This window comes from Pan paniscus, chromosome 15 (genome assembly GCF_029289425.2).
Source record: "Pan paniscus chromosome 15, NHGRI_mPanPan1-v2.0_pri, whole genome shotgun sequence".
Lineage (NCBI taxonomy): Eukaryota > Metazoa > Chordata > Mammalia > Primates > Hominidae > Pan > Pan paniscus.
The window spans coordinates 61,940,351-61,962,061 of NC_073264.2; the positions used below are offsets into that span (position 1 = coordinate 61,940,351).

The following is a 21,711-nucleotide window of genomic DNA, read 5'->3' on the forward strand; positions in this document are numbered from 1 at the left end:
TTGTGGCTAAGAGGAGATACTAAAGAGTGAGAAATGACTTTTCAAGGGGCCATTACAGTAATTTGGATGAGAAATAATGAGGGCTTGGAGTAGATAGTCACAGTGGGGATAGATAAAGAGGATATTTTAGACATAGAATATTCAAGTGGTTGATTTGATGTAGGAAGTGTGTTAGAGTAGGCAAAGATAAATTCAAATATTATGACCCGACCCCATGCAGTTGTATGGTGTTAATCAGGTAAACCCGGGAGAATAGGCAGTATTTTCTATTATTTTGTTTTGTTGGGTGAAGCGTTTGCAGAAATGAGAGATAAAGTGAAAACTTTAGTTTTAGATCTTTTAAGTTTTGTTAGAGTGTGGCTCCACCACTTAGTTGTATGGCATTGTTCTGTTTGTCATCATATAAATAAAACTTTTTTTTTTTTTTTTTGAGACGGAGTTTAGCTCTGTCGCCCAGGCTGGAGTGTAGTGGCACGATCTCGGCTCACTGCATCCTCCGCCTCCCGGGTTGAAGCAATTATCTGCCTCAGCCTCCCGAGTAGCTGGGATTACAGGCGCCCACCACCATGCCTGGCTAATTTTTTTTTGTATTTTTAGTAGAAACGGGATTTCACCATCTTGGCCAGGCTGATCTTGAACTCCTGACCTTGTGATCCACCCCCCTTCGCCTCCCAAAGTGCTGGGATTACAGGCGTGAGCCACCGCACCCAGCCAAAACTTCCTTTAAAAATCTTGTTTCAATAGCTTTCTATTTTGTGTTTTATTCATATTTTTAAAGATAGATGTCTGTGATATCTGTATTATTTGTGTTAATCAGAAGTATAAAATGTTAATTTAATGGACATTTACTAAGTACCAGACTGAGCTGTACACACATTATCTCATAATTTTTGAAACTCTAAGAGACAGGCATTTTTATTCCTATTTTGCATCTGGAGAAGAGGCACAGAGAGCTTAAGTATTGTGCCCAAGATTGCATTGCTAGTAAAGAATGGAGCCAAATTGTAAATATAGGATTTTCTTACTTTCTGAGTCTAGAACATGGAGTTCTATGGAATTATTAGAGATGAGAGAAAAAAAGTAGTTTGGGGCCATATTTTGAAGTATATTAAAGAAATTTGAACTCGATCTTATAGGTAGAAGGGTGCTGTTGAAGATAAACGTTTAAATCTGGAGTAAGAAAACTAGAATTATTAGGGTGCCTCAGAGGGTCAGTGTTTGAGGATTCATAAATTGGAGATTGAAGTAATTTTGTTGTATAAATTTCATTATGAATCTTTTGAATATGAATATAAAAATGAAAACATTATAATTTTAATAATAGCATCAAACATTTTCAATAGAAGGGGCACACATGAAGATGGACTTTCTTATGGCATTAACAATAGACTCTTTTCTGTGGTTATGACAATCTATACATAAAATTCTTGTTCCTTATGGCTCCAGGGATTATCTCAAAGGTTTATTCTTAGTTTCATAATGAACAGATTATTCTTTTGGTGCAAAACAGATTGTTCTTTTGGTGCAGAGAATACTTATCTTAAAAGGGTGAGAAAGTCCTAAGGGCTTTATAAATTCTGGATGTCAAAAAGACTTCAAAATTGTACGTGAATAACATTAAATCTTTCAGAAAATACAATAGGCTTTTTGTTTGCTTTTAATACTTGACTAAAGGCAGGTCAACATCTAAGCTAAACCAGTAAACAGATAAAGGATCCAATGATTGTTATAGCAAATTAGCTTCTATTCCTTTTTCTTCACGGCTATTGTACCAACCTGATTCATTGGGTATGAATGAGACCTGCTTCATCTGAAAACTTTTAAAATAGTAATTCACTTTAATGGTTCTTTTCTTACTTTTTAAAGGAAGAGATTTGTATTATCTGATTATGATTTGCACTTATTATTGCTGTTACCTTTGCTTCTAAATTAAAATATGAAACAAATTATTTTACTTTTTTTGGAATTCATAAAGTTTTCTTTTTTAAATTTTTATTTATTCATTTATTTTTTAGAGATAGGGTCTCACTCTGTCTCCCAGGCTAAAGTGCAGTGGTACTATCATAGCTCGCTGTAGCTTGAAACTCCTGGGCTCAAATGATCCTCCTGCCTCTACCTCCCAAGTAGCTAGGACTACAGGTGTGTACCACCACACTTGGTTAATTTAATTTTAAAAGTTTTTAATTTTATTTTTTTGGTAGAGATGGGGCCTCATTATGTTGACCAGGCTGGTCTCAAACTCCTGGCCTCAAGTGATCCAGAACTCATAAAGTTTTTGATAAGCATAAAAGAAATTGTTTATATAAAAACAGATTAATTTCACTTAGGATTTAAGTTTACCTATTTCTGGGCTCTATTTAATGGAAAAGTTAAAATCAGTAGTAAACTGTCTAGTTTGCTAATAAACAGTGTTTTTAAAACTGTTTTGAACATACTAGTAGAGCTCTACATGGGATATCAATTTGACCGCTTACTTTTCAGTAGATTCATACCATAAGAAACCAAGATAATTTAGTCCTGTCCTTTTGAACCTTCCTCCTTTGCCATGTTCAAATCAGTAATTATAAAGGTTATTTTAATTAAATCTATAATTATAAAAGTAATTATAAATGTTGGGTATTAGTTTATTTTTTCTCTCATGATAATTCAACAAGTATTTCTTGAGCCCTTACCAGATGAGAAGTTTTTTCTTTTTTTTTTTTTAAAGTAGACTTTTTTTTAGTGAAGTTTTAGATTCACAGCAAAATTGAGCAAAAAGTATAGAGAGTTCCTATATATCTCTTCCCTCTACATGTGCACAGTGCACAGCCTCCCCCACTATTAACATCCTGCACCAGAGTGGTACATTGTTACAATCAATGAACCTACATTGAGATATCATTATCACACAAAGTCTGTAGTTTACACTAGGATTCATTTTTGGTGCTGTATACCCTATGAGTTTTGACAAACGTATAATAATGTGTATCTACCATTATATCATACAGAGTCATTTTAACTGTCCTAAAAATCCTTTGTGTTTTTCTGTGTGTTTATTCCTCCCTACCCCAACCCCTGACAAACACTGTTCTTTTTAGTTTTTATAGTTTTGACTTTTCCAGAATGTTATATAGTTGGAATCATACAGTATGTAACCTTTTCAGATTGGCTTCTTTCACTTAGCAATATGCATTTAAAGCTCCTCTGTGTCTTGGCTTTATAGCTGATTTCTTTTTAGTGCTGAATAATATTACATTTTTTTAAAATCTGCTGAAGGATGTCTTGGTTGCTTCCAAGTTTTGGCAATGATTAATAAAGCTGCTGTTACCATTCATGTGTGGGTTTTTGTGTGAACATGTGTTTTCAATTCATTCGGATAAATACCTAGGTGCTTGATTGCCAGATTATATGATAGAGTATGTTTAGTTTTGTTAGAAACTAGGAAGCTGTCTTCCAAAGTGGCTATACCATTTCACATTCCCACCAGCAAGGAATGAGAGTCCCTGTTGCTCCAGATCTGCACCAGTATTTTATGTTGTCATTGGAGTTTTGCCATTCTAATAGGAGTGCCTTAGAAGTAGTGGAAGTGATAATAAAGATGAATCAGACCTAGAAACTGCCCTCAAGGAACATTCTAATAGGTCAACAAGATGTGCACATTGAAAATAATTATACAGGGTAGAAAGTGGGTAAATGCCAGCAGAGCGATATTAGACAATGTATTGTAAGCATTCAGGGATGGAGAGACTGTAACTGCAAAGTGTCTCATAAGGAGGAGCTGGTCATTAAAATGGGTATAGAAGGGTGAGTCATATGTGGATATTCACTGTTGTTCTGGGTTGAGGTTGGTACTGAGATGAGCCCTATGGGTAGGGAACAGTTTAATCACAGGTATGGAAATGGGAAAGTGTAGGGGCATACAAATGCAGAGGACTGCTAGGTAGCAGTGGTTTTCAGGCATTGAGAGAAATGACACAACTAGTTTTGTAGGCATTGTAGATAAAAGTTCAGGTTTGGAATCAGATAGCCTAGGTTAATGTCTGGGCATGGTGGCTCACGCCAGTAATCCCAGCACTTTGGGAGGCCAGCGCGGGTGGATCACTTGAGGCCAGGAGTTCAAGACCAGCCTGGCCAACATGGTGAAACCCTGTCTCTACTGAAATATACAAAAATTAGCCAGGCATGGTGGTGCATGTCTGTAATCCAAGCTACTTGGGAGGCTGAGGTTGGATCTGGTAGATGTTGAGGATGGTGAGAGTTGTGAAAGATCATTGGATTTGGTTGCTTAGAGGATGGCCTATTAAATACAAGGGGTAGATTGTGAGTGGTTGGTAAAGATAGTGGAATCACCATTTTAACTAAGGATCAGAGGTACCTTTTTGAGAGTGCTGCTTGTCTGGAGCCTCCCTCTGACTGTTTTGTGTCAGGACTAGAGTGTGATTTATGAAGATTGTCCCACATTGCATCCTAGCCAGATTCCCTGACTTATTTTCTTTCCCACTTTATGTTAAAAAACTGGAGAAGTTGCTAGAGGATAATTGCTTCTCATTTTCTCTCAATTCTTCCAGATTTAAAATCGCGTATGATAAAACTGAATAGACTTTTGCCTTTATACCTAAATGAGCCTGGATTTTCAACAGTGATTATGATAAATTGATGTTCTGAAATAAGTTGGACTTTTGAGAAGAAAAAAATGAAATTATAGATCAAACTGGTCATTTGAGTCTGTTTGATGGCTTTACTCAACAAAACAAGCAACTCTGTGTTGGTCCTCCAGTGTTACTTTTCAACTCTTATAAGCTATTAAAGGAAAGAGTGAGATGGGGAAGCAATCTGTAGAAACCCAAGGGATAGAGCAGAGTTATTTAGGGTAGATCCGTCTTGTTTGTAGGGCAAGAAGCAGGAAGCAGTGGTAAGTAATTGGAGAAGGGGTGGAAGGGCTAATAATGGATGTAGAAAGATTACAAGGGAAGCTAAAGGAGGCTTGAATTGGATTATGGAACAGGAGAGTCTTACTGATACGGATTCCTCCATAGGAGTTTATATATAGCAAGAAGGTCTTTTTTTAATTGTTCAGAGTATTATAGTAACTTTGATTTACATATGGAAAATTAGAAGGGAATATGGCATTCATAATTCAAATTATTTTGAGTTGGAATTATAAAAAGAGAGTTCTAATTTACAGAAAATTTAGTAGTATCTAAACATGTCTCAGTGGTTCTCTTAAGAAATTCTTTTACTTTAAGTTTTGGTGCCAGTTTATCCTTTATTTTTCTTCTTAAGTTCCAACTCTTTTATTTCATACGTTTCTAGAGCTAGACTACAAGGGAAGTAATTCAAGCCTGTGTCTACTCATGTTGGAGACAATTGGAATGGGGATAAAACCTGTTTTTTGTTTGATATAAATTATAAAAATATATGATTTTTTAACTCTTTTTTTAAAATTCTGATTCTTGTAGTAGATTCCAGACTTACTCTTTATATTAAAAAAATGTAAACAATTTTTTTATGCTTTTAAAGCTAGAGAGGGGACTATAAAAATCAGATCTAAGCACATATCTTAGGTTTTCTGGAGTGATCCTGACATTTAGGTATTTTGTGCGAGTCAGACAGTCTGTCCTTGTGTTTGGCTTGGAAAACATGTTTGCCGTAACTAGAGCTAGTCTCTAAAATAGGTAGCTGATTAAAAGGTCACAAATAGAGCTATAAAGAATGACAACCTAACAAATGAGTCACTGTGGTATTTGTTTTTTATTGTCTACTCAAGATTTATATTAAAAATATTTTTCATGTCATTGTTTCCTTTCTAATGCAGTTTTCAACTTGACCAACAATGTGGATTTGGACAACACCAAAAAGAAAATGGAGATATACCAAAAGGAAAACAAAGATGTTATTCAGAAAAATAAATTAAAGCTGGTCGGTTGCTAAGTATTTTCTTCTTCTTTTGTCTTAGAAACAAATGTTTCCACATGATACTTTAAAAAGCCATCTTCCTTTAAACCAGTTACATTTATAGAAAATTTAGCTGAAATTTAGACCAGAAATATGAATATATGCTGTATAGGTATGTAGGTAGGCAGGCACACATTACTGTAGCAAAAACCACTTTGACAGCATTATGTTAGACTGTGCTTTCTTAAGGAAGTGGATCCGTAAGATAGGTGATTGTTAACGCTAGTTTTATCTGCCCGTATAATCTTCTGGTAAGTGAGCATTTGGACAGTGGTCACAAAACACTGGAGGCTCATTTTTATCCTTGGACATTAATTTCTCTAAAGGAGAGAGAAAACCCAGACAGACGGTGATGGAGCTACCAAGAGGGAGATAAAACAAAAACACTATTTATTAGAAACTAAAATGAATTCATGATTAGATCAGAGGAACACATTTGTAAACTAAGGTTAACTTTGGTTTCTCAATTAGTTACCTTTTTTGTTTTACCAAAAGAGTAACATTGCTAGATATAAATATGATTTTGGTTTGTTTTAGTTGATCTCATGTTGAAGTTTGTTTTGAAAATATCTCAGGAGTCATTATTATTATATGTATTAGAATGTATTCTATAAAGAAAAAAGAATTGTATGCATGCAAAGGAGCAATTGTCTATACACTTTAGCTATCATTTCTATAGTACAGTTTGGCTTTCTAGTTGTAGGGGAAAGCAGAGGTAATTACGTTTGAGATACTTTATCAGGATTTTGTAATAATCAGTGAAAAGGATACAAGTATATTTGGATCACATAGCTTATATTTTCATTTTGTATTTAGAAGAGACTTCCTCCTTATAGTCTTATAGTACTTAATATCAGCATTTCTTTCCTGCTGTAAAACTCTCAATGAATTGATACTACATTTTCATTCCATTCATAGCTAGCCTAGCTTTCTTTTAAAAGTATCTTATTTCTGAGAGCATCAGTATGTCATTAATGTTACTCTCTTTGCCTAGTAACCTTCTCTGGGAACATCAGAAGATACATGCAAAATAGGTATGCGTAGGTAAAATGTTTCATTAACCCCAGGTGTTGGGATTACAGATGTGAGCCACCACTTTTATCATGAAAGGGCGTTACATTTTATCAAAGCCTTTTCCTGCATGTATTGATATGATTATGTGATTTTAATTCTTTATTTTGTTAATGTATATTAATTGATTTTGTATGTCAAACCATCTTTCCATCCCAAGGATAATTCCTGCTTGGTTATGTTGTATGATCCTTTTAATGTGCAGTTGGATTCAGTTTATAAGTATTTTGTTGAGAATTTTTGCATTTTTGTTCATCAGGGATATTGGCTCACAGTTTTCTTTCCTTGTGGTACCTTTGTCTGGTTTTAGTATCAGGGTAATAATGCTGGCTTCATAAAATGAGTTTGGAAGTGTCTCCCTCTTCAGTTTTTTAGAAAGGTTTGAGAAGGATTGATATTAATTCTTCTTTAAATGTTTGGCAGAATTCACCACTGCAGCTTTTTCTCTGTTAGGATGTGTGATTACTGATTCAGTGTCCATACTAGTTCTAGGTCTTTTCAGATTTCCTGTTTCTTCATAATTTGGTCTTGGTAGGTTGTATGTTTCTAGGAATTTGTCCATTTCTTCTAGATTAACTGAAGCGTAATATAATTAAGTGTTGGTGTATAATTGTTCTTAGTAGTCTCTTATGATCCTTTTATTTCTGTGGCATCAGTTGTAATGTCCCCTCTTTCATTTTTGATTTTGAGTCTTCTCTCTCTTTCATAGTCTTGCAAAGAGTTTGTCAATTTTATATTTTGAAAAAACTTAATTTTGTTGATTTTTTCTGTTCTTTTTCTGTTTTCTATTTCATTTATTTTTGCTCTAATCTTTGTTATTTATTTTAATCCTTTGTTCTGCTTACTTTGAGCTCAGGTTGTTATTAAATTTCTAGCTCCTTGAGATGTAAAGCCAGGTTGTTATTTGAGATCTTTCTTCTCTTTTAAAGTAGGTGTTTATCACAAGAAACTTCCTTCTTAGTACTGCTTTTTCTGTATCCCTCAGGTTTTGGTATGCTATGTTTTTGTTTGTGTTTGTCCTGAGGTATTTTCTAATTTCCTTTCTGATTTCTTCTTTGACCCAATGATTATTTGAGTGTATTGTTTAATTTTCACATATGTGCATATTTGTGAATTTTCCAGTTTTCCTTCTGCTATTGATTCCTGGTTTTGTTCCATTGTGGTCAGGAAAGATACTTGGTATGATTTCAGTCTTCTTAAATTTGTTAAGACTTGTTTTGTGACCTAACTTGTGACCTATCCTGTAGAAAGTTCTTTGTGTGCTTGGGAAGATCATGTATTCCGCTGCTGTTGAGTAGAATGTTCTGTATATTTCTGTTAGTTGTTATAACAGAAATATACAGAATTATAAAGTTGTTTAAAACTCCTATTTCCTTATTGATCTTCTTTCTGAAAGTTCCATCCATTACTGAATGTGAGTTAAGTCTCCTACTGTTACTATATTGCTGTCTATTTCTCCCTTCAGTTGTCAATGTTTGCTTTACATATTTAGTTGTTTATAATTGTTATATCTTTCTATATGTTGATCCTTTTATCATTATATAATGTTCTTTGTCTCTTTTGACAGTTTTTTAATTAAAGTCTATTTTGTCTCTTATTATGCTCTTTGTTTCAGTGAATGGTGCCAGCATTCATCCAAGTGTTCAGTCCATATTTGGTCAGTCTTTATATTCTGTTGATGATCACTCCTTATCATTTTTAAGCCTCATCCCCACTCTAATTAGATTATTACTTTATTTAGGGCTCTTATTTCTATTCTTTCTTTTTTTTTTTTTTTTTTGAGATGGAATCTCGCCCTGTTGCCCAGGCTGGAGTGCAATGGTGTGAACTTGGCTCACTGCAACCTTCATCTCTTGGGTTCAAGCGATTCTCCTGCCTCAGCCTCCCGAGTAGCTGGGATTACAGGCATGTGCCGCCATGCCTGACTAATTTTTTGTATCTTTAGTAGAGACAGGGTTTCACCATGTTGGCCAAGCTGGTCTCGAACTCCTGACCTTGTGATCCACCCGCCGTGGCCTCCCAAAGTGCTGGGATTACAGGTGTGAGCCGCTGCGTAGGGCTCTTATTTCTTATCTGGGTTATTTGAATATACTTCTAACTAGTCCTCCTATTGTCAGTCTTGAACCCAATTGATCTTTATGTATACCTTACTGCCTCTAGTCACCTTTCTAAACTCATCCCTCAAATTCCCTTAATATGTTCCCAGTGGCCTTAGTATAGCAAAATTCCACTAGTATGGTATAACAGAATAGTTGTTTTCTTTAATAGTAACGTGTCTACATGAAATAAAGTAAATTCTATTTCCTTCAATATGGAATTGCTACATTATTAAATAATAAGTGACTAGTGTGTTTTATGCTTCCAATAAAGAAAGTATTAGAGTGTGGTATATGATTGCTCTTGGCTCTTAAATTTATTCCACGTCATATATAAATTTTTGTTTTAGACTCGAGAACAGGAAGAACTGGAAGAAGCTTTAGAAGTGGAACGACAGGAAAATGAACAAAGAAGATTATTTATACAAAAAGAAGAACAACTGCAGCAGATTCTAAAAAGGAAGAATAAGCAGGCTTTTTTAGATGAGCTGGTATGTATTAATGCTAATTGTGATTGTAAAAAACATTCTTCAGGATTTACCTTTCCTAGTAGGCTGGATGATGGCATTTAAAGGGCTTTTCCACAGTGTTTGTAATCTGGTTCACCTTTAGTTTTGTTGGTTATGTATTGATATCAGTGTATTTATTGCTGAATAAGAGGTTGCCCTCCATCCACACTGAACAATATGTTTTTATGCTCACAATTCTGTGGGTTAGGAATTTAAGTGGTTCGTTGGGGCTTTTCTGCTTCCCTAATGTATTCTCAGGACACCTCTCCATGTGGTTTTGATAGCGACAGGAGGCAGCCAAATGCCTAGGCAGACAGGGACGGGTACCCAGAGAAACCCCATCTCCATGTTGAAGACAGTTTAAAGCCTGAAAGCCAAGCTACAAGTTAAATCCTTGGACCAGATTGAGAACTTGTCCTCCTGTTTGGTGTGCTTTCCTCTGATTGATCCCCACGCTTCACCTATTTTATGTATATCTACCCTTTCCTAATTGGTTTTCTACACTCTCATGCCCATCTTTGAGTAGTGTCTTCACTTCAACCTTTTTTGCTTACTCATAAGCTAATTCAGCACATTCTCCTCATCCTGTGCCTATAAAGACCCCAGACTCAGTAAGTAGAGGAAGAGACAACCTGACTTCGGGGAAGACGACTTGCTCTTCCTGTCCCCTCTCCAGCTCCCCTCTCTGCTAAGAGCTGTTTTCATCACTCAATAAAATTATCGCCTTCGCCATCTTTTAACCATCCCTGTGACCTCATTCTTCTTGGATGCCAGACAAGAGCTTGGGACCCACCAAGTGTGGGTACCCAGAAAGGCTGTCACACTGGCACTTTGCCCTTCCTGGTGGAGAGCAGCTGCCCTAGGCGACAAGGCCAGAAGCCAACTGAGCTGCCAACACACTGCTGTCTGATGGCAGAACTAAAGGAGCACTGTAACACTTCCCCTGGGGCTTTGGGGTTGTGGGCCCCCTCACCTGGGCACTGCCATGTTCCCCTTGAGGCAACATGCCTGGTCTGGCTGTGGGCCCCACATAGAGTTTGTTTCTGTGTCCGTGCCTGGGGCGGATGGCTGGGTCCTGCACTTGCTTGCTGGTGCCTGGTCTGACTGCGGGCCCCATGCAAAACTTGTTCCTGTATTGGTGCTTGGAGCAGCTGGCTAGATCTGCGCTGACTCACCCACGTGCTCCCTCCCACATAGGGTTGAGTGCAGTGGGTCTAGTAGAGGGGAGTCCTTACCGTGAATCTAGTGAAGGGGCTGACTACATCAGAAACTCCATCAATTTCTGTAACAGTGTGATTGTACTTCTCACATGTTGGCTCAGGGTTACAAGAGAGAATATTCCAAGAATAAGGAGGTAGAAGATGCTAACATTTTAGGGCTTGGGCTAGGAAACTGGCACAGCACTGATTCCACCATATTAGTAAAAGAGCCCACTCAGTTACAAAGGGAATGGATATAGATCTCACCTCCTAATGGGAGTGTGATGGCCATCTTTAGTCCACACAGTATGTACTGGGGAAAACTATGTTTTTCTAGAATTTGGCATAATATAAATTCATTTGGGATACTCAGTCTCTATCCCAATGTGAGTTTAGTGATAAGAATTATGAAAATGACTTTCATTTTCATATTGTAGTTTGTCTTACCCTTATGCCTATTTATTTATCATGCCAACTACTATGAAGGATTTAAAGTGATTTCCTAGATAAGAGTATTGTTTGTGGACATGGCACTACTTACTTTGTGTAACTCTAAGAACGATGTTAAAATGAGGTTCTAGTATATTTTACTTCTATATTTTTAAAAAGATTTTTGTTTAATATCCATTTTATTTTCAGATGAGAGAGTGACATTATAACTGAGATGAGCCAGTATATTCTTGATAGATTGTTTATATGGCTTTAAGCTGACTGACTAAAATACATTGTTTCTGAAGCACTTTTCTCCTGATTAATACTATTTTTCTAATAATGAGCTCATTTTGGCTCCATGCTGAAGTTTATATTGACTGTTTACTTTGTGACAATATATTTTATATTTTTGCATAAAAAAATAGTGTATTTTTGCTTGAAAGAAATAGCGGGGTTTTTGCAAATTATTGTTTTCCAGCAATTAGCTTCCTAGGTAGTCAACCTTGTTAGATAATGACAGTAATAATAACTAAGGTTTATGAAGTGTTTCATGGATTTGTTACTATATTATTTGATACTTATAACCCTGTATGATATTGATGACTTCACAAACCAGAAAATCTTCCTCTCCAGGAAAGTCTTTTTGCATTCTTCTCTTTCCCTTTATGTTCATATAATTTATTTCCCTGAGGCTTTTGTGTTTGTGTTTGTGTGTGTGTGTGTGTGTGTGTGCAGTGTTAATACACTTAACTTTCTTGTCTAGTTGATAATGCTATTATCCTATGATTGGGGAAAATATGTATATATGTGTTCTTCTACTGTGCTTTTGCCAAAAAAGCATTTAAGTCAGTTAACCAGGAGTAAAAAAAGAGAAAGCAAGATTACTTAAATTATAAGGAGGTGAGAAACTAAAGGAAAAATAAGGGTAAGGGCATTAATGAGGCTTAGATAGAAAACACTGTCATAAAACTCTATTTTCTATGACTGGAATGTGAATTTGGCTCTAAAAATGAGGACACCAGCATATTAAATAGAATAATGACGCCTTCCCTAGCAACTTTCATTAGTTCTTTCTTGAAACTATTAAGTGGCAGGTATGGCTTTAACAGTGAAATGACATGTTGTATTTTATATTTTTGTAGCTGTTTGGTGAGAAATTAAAAACTTTAAAAATGAATTAGTAAATTGATGTTACTAATTATTAGTATATAGTTACTAATTATAATTGTTTTATTGAAAGATTCTTCCCCTTATCATTTTATACAAAGAGTTACAGGCTCTTTTTTGGATAATGCTTCTCTTCTATACAATTAATTGAATTAATCCCAAATATAGAACTTTGATAGAAAATATGCTTTTAACATTTTATGTTCCATCTAATAAAAAAAGTTTTTAGATTTTATTTTGAGGTTAGCCAGCTTTGCATAACAATTATTCTTGCATATTCTTTTTCCCTTTTTTTTTTTGAGATGGAGTCTTGCTCTGTGCCCCAGCTGGAGTGCAGTGGCGTGATCTTGGCTCACTGCAACCTCTGCCTCCCTGGTTCAAGCAATTCTTTGCCTTAGCCTCCCGAGTAGCTAGGATTACAGGTGCCTGCCACCATGCCCAGCTAATTTTTTTGTATTTTTGGTAGAGATGGGGTTTCACCATCTTGGCCAGGCTGGTCATGAACTACTGACCTTGTGATCCACCCGCCTTGGCCTCCCAAAGTGCTGGGGTTACTGGTGTGAGCCACCGCGCCCAGCCGCATATTCTTTTAGTCTTTAAAGTACTGTTTTGCTGCCTCATTGAGCTGCTATTGGCATGAAGCTCCCCTTTGATTCAGTGAGGCATGAAGCAAGATGTGAAACTACCATTGTTGTACATTGTGTGTAATCTGGAGTTAATATTGATTTTTGTGAGTTCTTTCTCCCACTTCCTGTTTTCTTCACCTGCAAGTCATTACTGCACATACTTTCCTCACTGTTTAGATCATATAACATGATGATTAAATAATTCTTAGTAATTTACTGTATTCATTAGTGCAATTAATTAAAACAGATTGGTTTAGAATACCACTGCAGTTTGAATTTCTGGTTTTCATTTTTAAACTTATTTTTAAAGATTTTGTTATGTTTATTTTTCAGTCTTTATACAATGTTATAAATGTTAAAATACTTTAAATTTTTATGACTAATGAATTCATTAAATTTATTTTTATCCTCTTGAATCCTTATTAAGTAAAAGAACGTATTTCTTTTTCTGTATATGTTCATGTGTGAGATTTTGTTTAAAAAACAATAGCATTTGTAAATATGTCTAGAAGCTTAATTCTTATAATTAATCTCTGGACCTAATTTACACAAGTACTACTTATTAGAATTTTTTTCCTCCTGTTTTTGGTTCTGGTCTTTGTGCCAAAAGTCACTTTTTAACCTTTTAAAAAGTATTTGCATTATATTATACTGTATGTGACGGGATTTTAATGTTATGGTCTTAATGTTTATGGCTTAGTATTTGCAGTAATGTTGGCTAAAAGGTCCATTTATTTAATCCTAACTGTAAATTAAATTTTAAAAAACAGTTTGGAAAAAGATTTTTAAACAGGTCCTGGCTTATTAAATCTTTTTATATTCCTGTTTGAAAATTCGCTTCAGTTTATGTCTTAAATTTTGTATAGGCTAATATTGTTGTCAAACGCAGTAGGTGATTTTTATTAGAAATATTGTTTGCCAGATGTCTTGCTTAAAGTCAGTTAAAATAATCTTTTAAAAATGGTCATTATAAAGCTTTTAATGAGTATTACAGGCAGTTCTTATTAAAATTTCTTTAAATATTAAACAGTGTGCCTTCAGGCAATTAATACAGGTTAGGGAACCTTTTAAGGTAAAATGTAATGCAAAGAATGAAATAACTTGAAAGGCTAAATCTGCATGTTAGATATTCCCCAGAGCATGCATGTTTCACATAGTTTATTTTACTCCATTAATATTTTTTGTTGTTGGAACTCCTACTTAATTCTAGTTTAACACTTAGTAAGGCTTCCAGGCTTCAAAATTTGAGTGCTAAAATAGAATAAAGTAGGTTGGAACTAAATTCTGTGCTTCAGTATCAAAAGTGTTTTAGATCCTTAGAATGTTTGTTTTTATTAGATTTCAGCTGTTTACCAAGACACTTTAACATTCAGTTCCTTTTATGTGAATGTGAAACCAGGATTAAAACAAGCTAAAGTCTTGACTAGCAACTTTTTTTTTGAAGTTAATACATTGCTTTTATGGAAGAATTTTTGCTTTTTAAAGGAAATACCAGTTAAAGAAGAGCACTTGAATTGATTTAGAGTATAAATTGAAAAGCAATACTTTTAACTTTTTAGCTAAGTAAATTTATTTTTCTTTTGTTAGTTTCTACATGTGAAAAGATAGAATAGCTTTTAAAAGATTTTTTTGGTCACAGCCCATTAAAAATGTTCTTTAATTTTATATTTTATTATAAAATTCTTAATGTAAATCTAGAATAGCTGCAAGGAATCTTAGCAATACAGTTACTCATGCATTACTAATGCTTTGGTGTAGAATATAAAAGGTATTCTAGTATATTCTCCTCGTACTATATTTCATCACTTTTCCTTCATTATTGTTAAAGCCAGGTCTTAATGATTTTGCTCCTTAATAAGTTTACATCTTATAAATAAATAAAATTTGTGTTCTTCCATTTACTATTAAAAGTTTTAATCTTTGTAACATTGCTCTTGCAAAACACTTCTATTATAAAATCTTGATGTGCAACTTTATTCTAGGACAATTCTATTGAATTAAGTTGCTTATTTGAGTTATTTCTATACTGTAACCTTAAACCAATTCCTTTAAGTCTATTAATTAACCACATTTGTGCCTAAAAAATTATTAAGTTGCTAGATTTGGAAAGAAAATTAAAATCTGTATGTTTGCTTTGTGCTGTGAAATGTTAACAATAGAGTTTCTTCAGGATCAAATTCTGTGTAGTCACTATTTTAACATCTATAGCCTCTTTGAACAATATGTTTTAGCACATTATCCTGGTATAGGAGATAAAAATGTATTTGACCTTCATCTCTGTTTATAGATACAGAAAATTCTCAATCTCTCTCTCTGCTTGTGTGTTTGTGTGTGTGTGTGTTTGTTTGTGTGTGTAGGAAAGAGAGAGAGAGATCTCTTCTTCCTCCTGGTACGTCCTTCTGCATATGTTTTTGGATTCTTATTTAACTGAAAACTCAGAAAGGAAAATGTCTGGATATCATTTAGTTTAGACCTTAGCTCCACAGCACTTTAAAGATGTAAGAGGACTTCTTGTTAAACAGAATAAATAATAGTCTACATATAAAAATTAGTAATTTTCTTATGGTATTAAAATGTGTCTGTGTGCTTAGAATTAATATATTAAAATGTTTAACTGTCATTTTGTTACTTCAGTTAGAAAACATAGACTTAAATTTTAAAAGTAAGTTAGTAAAGGAGAAAATAAATATACTTTTGGTTGTACTTACAATAGTTTCATTGTGCAAAATAGAACAAGGATCATTTCCAAACAGTCTCAGGTGAAATCTAATGGGAAACAATTTCAAACTGGTCTAAATTTACTGGTAAAAAGAATGCGTCTTAGATAAACATCTGATCTAAGTTATAGTACCTTGTTCTACTCTTTTTGTGATTAGCTTATTTTTTTCGTTTTAATAAATGTGGTTGGTTTGCTAGTTGAAATAGGAACTTTTAATGTGGATTTTATAAAAATACTTGTTTGCAGGTTATTTTGATTTATGAGTCTACAACAGCCTTTTCTTATTATGGAATGTTAATATTTTTTGTAAAGTGTCCTCCATAATGTGAATATTTAGTTTGACATGAAATGCTTATGGAAAAGACATAATTTAAAATAAAAGTCTTGTTGTTTTTAGTTTTCCCTTTTTACATTTCTTATTGAACTTGAACTATTCTTACAGGAGAGTTCTGATCTCCCTGTTGCTCTGCTTTTGGCTCAGCATAAAGATAGATCTACCCAATTAGAAATGCAACTTGAGAAACCCAAACCTGTAAAACCAGTGACGTTTTCCACAGGCATCAAAATGGTAAGCTTATTTTAATTGCTTGTTTGAAAGATATTTTTTCAAGGATTATGCTTTATAATTTTACACGATTTCTGTAGTAAACCGAAATGTTCAGATGTTTAAGAACAGTGTCTGATCTAGTTTTAGGTGTCTGGAAATATGGATGGGTGCAGTATGAGGAAAGTGAAACAAATAATTTTCAGAGTATACAACACAATTTTTTTGTATGTGAATTGGGTTTGTATGACTTTCTTACTCTACTTACATTTTTAAGCTTGTAGTGTAGAAAAAAATTTATAAATATTGTTTGGAGAGTAGTTACCATCTGCAGATATGAAATGGGAAAGCAAATGTATCAATTAGTGTTTTCTTCTAAACAGTCTTCTTCACATACATATTTTTAAAAACTCTGAAAGCCATTTTTAGTTTCTAGACTGATGAATAGATTAATTTGGGTTTCAAAAAATTTATTTTATATTGTATTGTTATATTTTATTGTTTATTTTAGCATTCAAGGGAAAGATTTTATAAGCCAATGATGTTTTTGTATACTTTTACAGGTTTTTTTTTTTGTTTAGAAAATATATACTTTGGCATATTAACTTTAACATGTGTTTAATATTTAGATGTTTGAGATGTAGCCCCTCTAAATATGTAGCATTCAAATTCCTAATTATCTTTTAAAATAGTCTCATTAGAGTAGTATAAAATGTGGTTAGAAAAGATAAATGCTTGAGGTGATGGATATCTCAATTACCCTGTTTTGGTTATTACATATTGTATGCATACAGGTATCAAAACTACCACAAAATATATGCAACTACTCTGTATCAATTAAAAACTGGTTTTAAAAAAGTTGTGGCAGCACTACAAAGTCATGGTTATGGATTTGGACTTTGAATCCAAACAGACCTGAGTTCAACTCTCAACAACCCATTTGTCCAGCTGCTTGACATGAACAAATTACTTTGCCTTTCCAATAAGCCTTTTTTTCCCATCTGTGGAATGGTGATGATAATACTGATCTCATAAACGTGTTGGGAAATAATGTGAACAAAGTACACGGTATAGTACTTGGCTTATTGTAAGCTCTCAATAATTGAGGTTAGTTTTTATTGATAATAACGAGTTGATAACACAAATGGCTATACTAATTCCTTAATCTTTACCAAGTTTTTATATACATAAAATTCATTTTTATACATAGTTTTAAAATTCAAGATGATGGAGGTTGCAGAATCTTTGTTTGGCTTTTATCATTGTATGCCTGCATTTCAAAGTCAGTGTTAATGACATGCAATATTGAAGTGGTGGGAGTTTACTGGTAAAAGACCAGTAAACTCAGTAATTTTCAAGAATAAAGTCTAGTATTCAGATGACACAATGTAGCTACAAGCCTCAGGAATATATCCCCTATTGTAAATTGAGCATGATGAGTATGCAAGAACGAATGCCTCAAAACATTATCAAAGTATATTTTAAATTAGAGATAATACTCTAATTTTAAGAGGCAAAGGGCCGTTTCTTTCCTTTGACCCCAATGGATAAAGTCATATTTAATTTTACTGTTGCTTCCACTTTAGCAAATGTGTAGCAGCTGCTCCTATTTTCTAGTTCTCTTCCTTTTATAGTATATATAATATTAAAATAAGATCTGGCTTACAGTCTAAGTAGAAGATACAAGAACTCATCTTAAGTCTTTTGCAACTGTTTTTTTTTTTTTTTCAGTTGCTGACTATAGAATTTGAAAATCTAGATACTTTGGTATTAAGTTGGCTCTACTTTTAAAATTTATCTTGAATTTACCCACTTCTCTCCACCTCTTATCATCCTAGGATAATTGCCATCATTTCTTTACTGGACTATCACAGTAACATTCCACCTGGTGTCTCTATTCATCTGTGTACCCCATAATCTAGTCTATAAGCCTTTGGGTGGTTTCCTAAATAAATGAATGATGGTAAATAAACAATATTAAAAAAATCAGCTCATCACTTCCTTGCTTACTATCTTCCTATGTCTTCCCAGTACACTTAGAATATAAAATTCAGAATATTATCTACTTTCTCACCTCTGACAAAGTGACATTTGTACTAAGAAGTCAATGGTAAAATGGAGTTAGCCATGCAAAAATACAGGCAGAGAAAAGAGCAGTAAAGAAGTCCTAAGGTAAGAAACAGCATTTTCTAGAAACAGACAAAAGATACTGTTAAGAGAATACTTTCCCTACTCTGCCTTGCTCCTTATGCTCAATTCACACTGACCGTTTGACTATTCTATCTAAAGTATCTTTCTCCTGCCCCCATCCACATTATGTTATGCTTTTTAAAATTTTAATATAGAGACAGGGTCTCACTATGTTGCCCAGGCTGGCCTCAAACTCCTGAGCTCAAGTGATCCTCCTGCCTTGGCCTCCAGAAGTGTTAGGATTACAGGCATGGGCTACCACGCCTGGCCCATGTTATGCTTTTTAACCCTTTATAACATATATCACTATCAGAAAGTGTCTTATGGGTACACTGTTTAATGTTTATCTTTACCACTGGAATATAAATTCTGTATACCTAGAATGATGTTTGTCTCTAGTACCTATTTAATGAATGTTCACTGTGGACCTTCATTAAATATTTTTAAATGAATGACTGAATCTTACATATTAGGCTCACATTTAATAGAATGAAGATCCTGAAGTACTTTCAAGTTTCTGTGACTTTATGGTGTTTACTCTGTTTGGAATATACTTAACTGCTTATGAAAACTTTACTTATAATTTATGCATCGATCAAGTGTGATTTTCATGAACCCTCTTTTGTGTGGAATTTAATTGCATATTCTGATGCTTCCCCTAACATTTTATATGTACTTTTATTATATATTGTAGCTCCTGCCTTGTATTACAATTGGCTATTTTCCATGCCGGTCTCATTTTAGATGAGCTTCCTTAAGGACACAATGTGTTCTGTGACATAACTTTATGTGTTCTTGTGGGGACTAAATATTGTACTATGTAATTATTCAAAAAAATTTTTTGAATAAATTATTCTCATTTTTCTTAACTTCAGAGCATTTTGCTTTGCCATTGGGAGATTCACATTTGGGTCAAGAAGAATTTGATGCAATGTACAGCCAAAATAAAAAAATTGTTTTTATAGATATATCTAAATTTCCATCACTCTATCACATTTTTACATTCCATTACCAATGAGAATTACAGATTATGTATTTCTCTTCTTCTGTGTTCTTATCTTTTAATTTTTACCTGTGGTACGTTTTGAAATTTATATAACCTGGCTAGCCCTCTTAGATAGTCTTAGTGCTTTTCTTTGCCTAAAGAGAGGCAGCATCAGATCTACAACCTTTTTTCACCTAGACAGAATAGTTGCTGGTGGTCTTTCTGTGTTTCGTAATGTTCTATTTATTTAAAAATGAAATGAATTGGAATGGCGAGATGTAAAAGTTTTTGAAGATCACTGATTAATAAATCTGCTAACCTGAACATGATATGAACAAAATACTCTGCAATGTATTTCCTTGAGGAGATTAGGAAATATATCCATTGTGGCAAAGTTGCTTCAGCAGCATACTTTTTAAATTATTTATTCATTTTAAATTTATTTTTAGAGACAGGATCTTGTTCTGTTACTTCAAGCTGGAGTGCAGTGGTGAGATCCTAGCTCACAGTAGCCTACTTCTGGGCTCAAGCCATCCTCCTATTGCAGCCTCCCAAGTAACTGGGTTTACAGGCTCACACCACCACTCTGGGCTAGTTTTTAAGAATTTTTTTTTTTTTTTTTTTTGTAGAGGAGGCAGGGTATAGTTATGTTGGCCAGGCTGGTCTTGAATTCCTGGTCTCAAGCAATCTTGGAACGCCTCAGCCTTCGAAAGTGCTAGGATTACAGGTGTGAGCCAGTGTGCTCAGGCAGGAGCCTACTTTATTTTTTATTTTGTTTTTGAGACAGAGTCTTGGTCTATCGACCAGGCTGGAGTGCAGTGACACAATCTGGACTCACTGCAACCTCTGCCCCCTGGGCTCAAGCGATTCTCCCACCTCATCCTCCCCAGTAGCTGGGACTACAGGTGTGTGCCACCACACCCGGCTATTTTTTGTAATTTTGGTAGCAATGGGGTTTCACCATGTTGCCCAGGCTGGTCTGGAACTCCTGAGCTCAAGCCACTTGCCTGCCTTGGCCTCCCAGAGTGTTGGGATTACACTGTGCCCGGCTGAGGAGCACACTTTTAATGATGAAAGAAGTTTCAATCTCAGCTCATCTTGGAGCAAATTTAATAAACCTCCCTCTACTCTGCCTTTTAAAGTATTGGATGAAGAGGTGGGTCTTACACCCTGGCTTTAAGGTCAACAACCTTGAAGACTGACGAAGGGATCAAATTCTAAAACTGAAAACTCACTACTTGGAGTACTCTCCCTTTAGCTATCCCTGAATTCTGTGAGAGCTTGTTAGCAGCAGTGCTCTCTGTTTATCTGATTACTTTTGAGTGGGGACTGGGGAGGGGGAATGTGTTGCACAGATTTTCTTTTTGCCTGAAGGGGTATCTTACCCTGAGTTTGTTTGTAATAATGTTTAACATTCTGCTGCAAGGCATATAGATTTGGAGAGGAAAAAAAATTTCTATCTTTACATTGCCTTTATGTTCTTCTGAATGTCTTTCTCTGAGTGGTATTTAAGACTTCTATTACCTTTAATTTTCTTTCTTGCATCATTACCTTTTATATCTAAGAAATCACTGTACTTGTGGGCTGGGCATGGTGGCTCACGCCTATAATCCCAGCACTTTGGGAGGCTGAGGTGGGCGGATCACCTGAGGTCAGGAGTTTGAGACCAGCCTGGGCAACATGGCAAAACCCCATCTCTACTAAAAATACAAAAATTAGCCAGGCTTGGTGGCAGGCGCTTGTAATCCCAGCTACTTGGGAGACTGAGGCAGGAGAATTGCTTGAACTAGGGCGGCAGAGGTTGCAGTGAGCTGAGATTGTGCCACTGCACCCTAGCCTGGGCAACAAAGTGACACTCCATTTCAAAACAAAAACAAAAACAAGGCTGGGCGCGGTGGCTCATGCCTGTAATCCCAGCACTTTGGGAGGGTGAGGCGGGTGGATCACGAGATCAGGAGTTGAAGACCAGTGTGGCCAAGATGGTGAAACCCTGTCTGTACTAAAAATACAAAAATTAGCCGGGCACGGTGGCAGGAACCTGTAATTCCAGCTACTTGGGAGGCTGAGGCAGAAGAATCGCTTGAACCAGGGCAGCAGAGGTTGCAGTAAGCTGAGATCAAGCCACAGCACTCCAGCCTGGGCAACAGAGTGAGACTCCATCTCAAAAAAAAAATAATAAATCACCATTCTTAGGAGATTGTGATAAATATAAAAATGCCAAGCTTTGATTTGTAATATA

General features: G+C 35.0%; 1 protein-coding gene across 1 annotated transcript in view; it reads left to right on the plus strand.

Moving 5' to 3' along the window:
- The window catches only part of MNAT1 (MNAT1 component of CDK activating kinase), a 232,971-nt gene that overhangs the window by 67,835 nt on the left and 143,425 nt on the right, over positions 1 to 21,711 (plus strand). Inside the window, exons 4-6 of the mRNA XM_003831634.5 lie at positions 5,795 to 5,898; positions 9,452 to 9,592; positions 16,196 to 16,321. Coding sequence (XP_003831682.1) covers positions 5,795 to 5,898; positions 9,452 to 9,592; positions 16,196 to 16,321 — 371 coding nt within the window. The remainder of the gene's footprint in view (positions 1 to 5,794; positions 5,899 to 9,451; positions 9,593 to 16,195; positions 16,322 to 21,711) is intronic.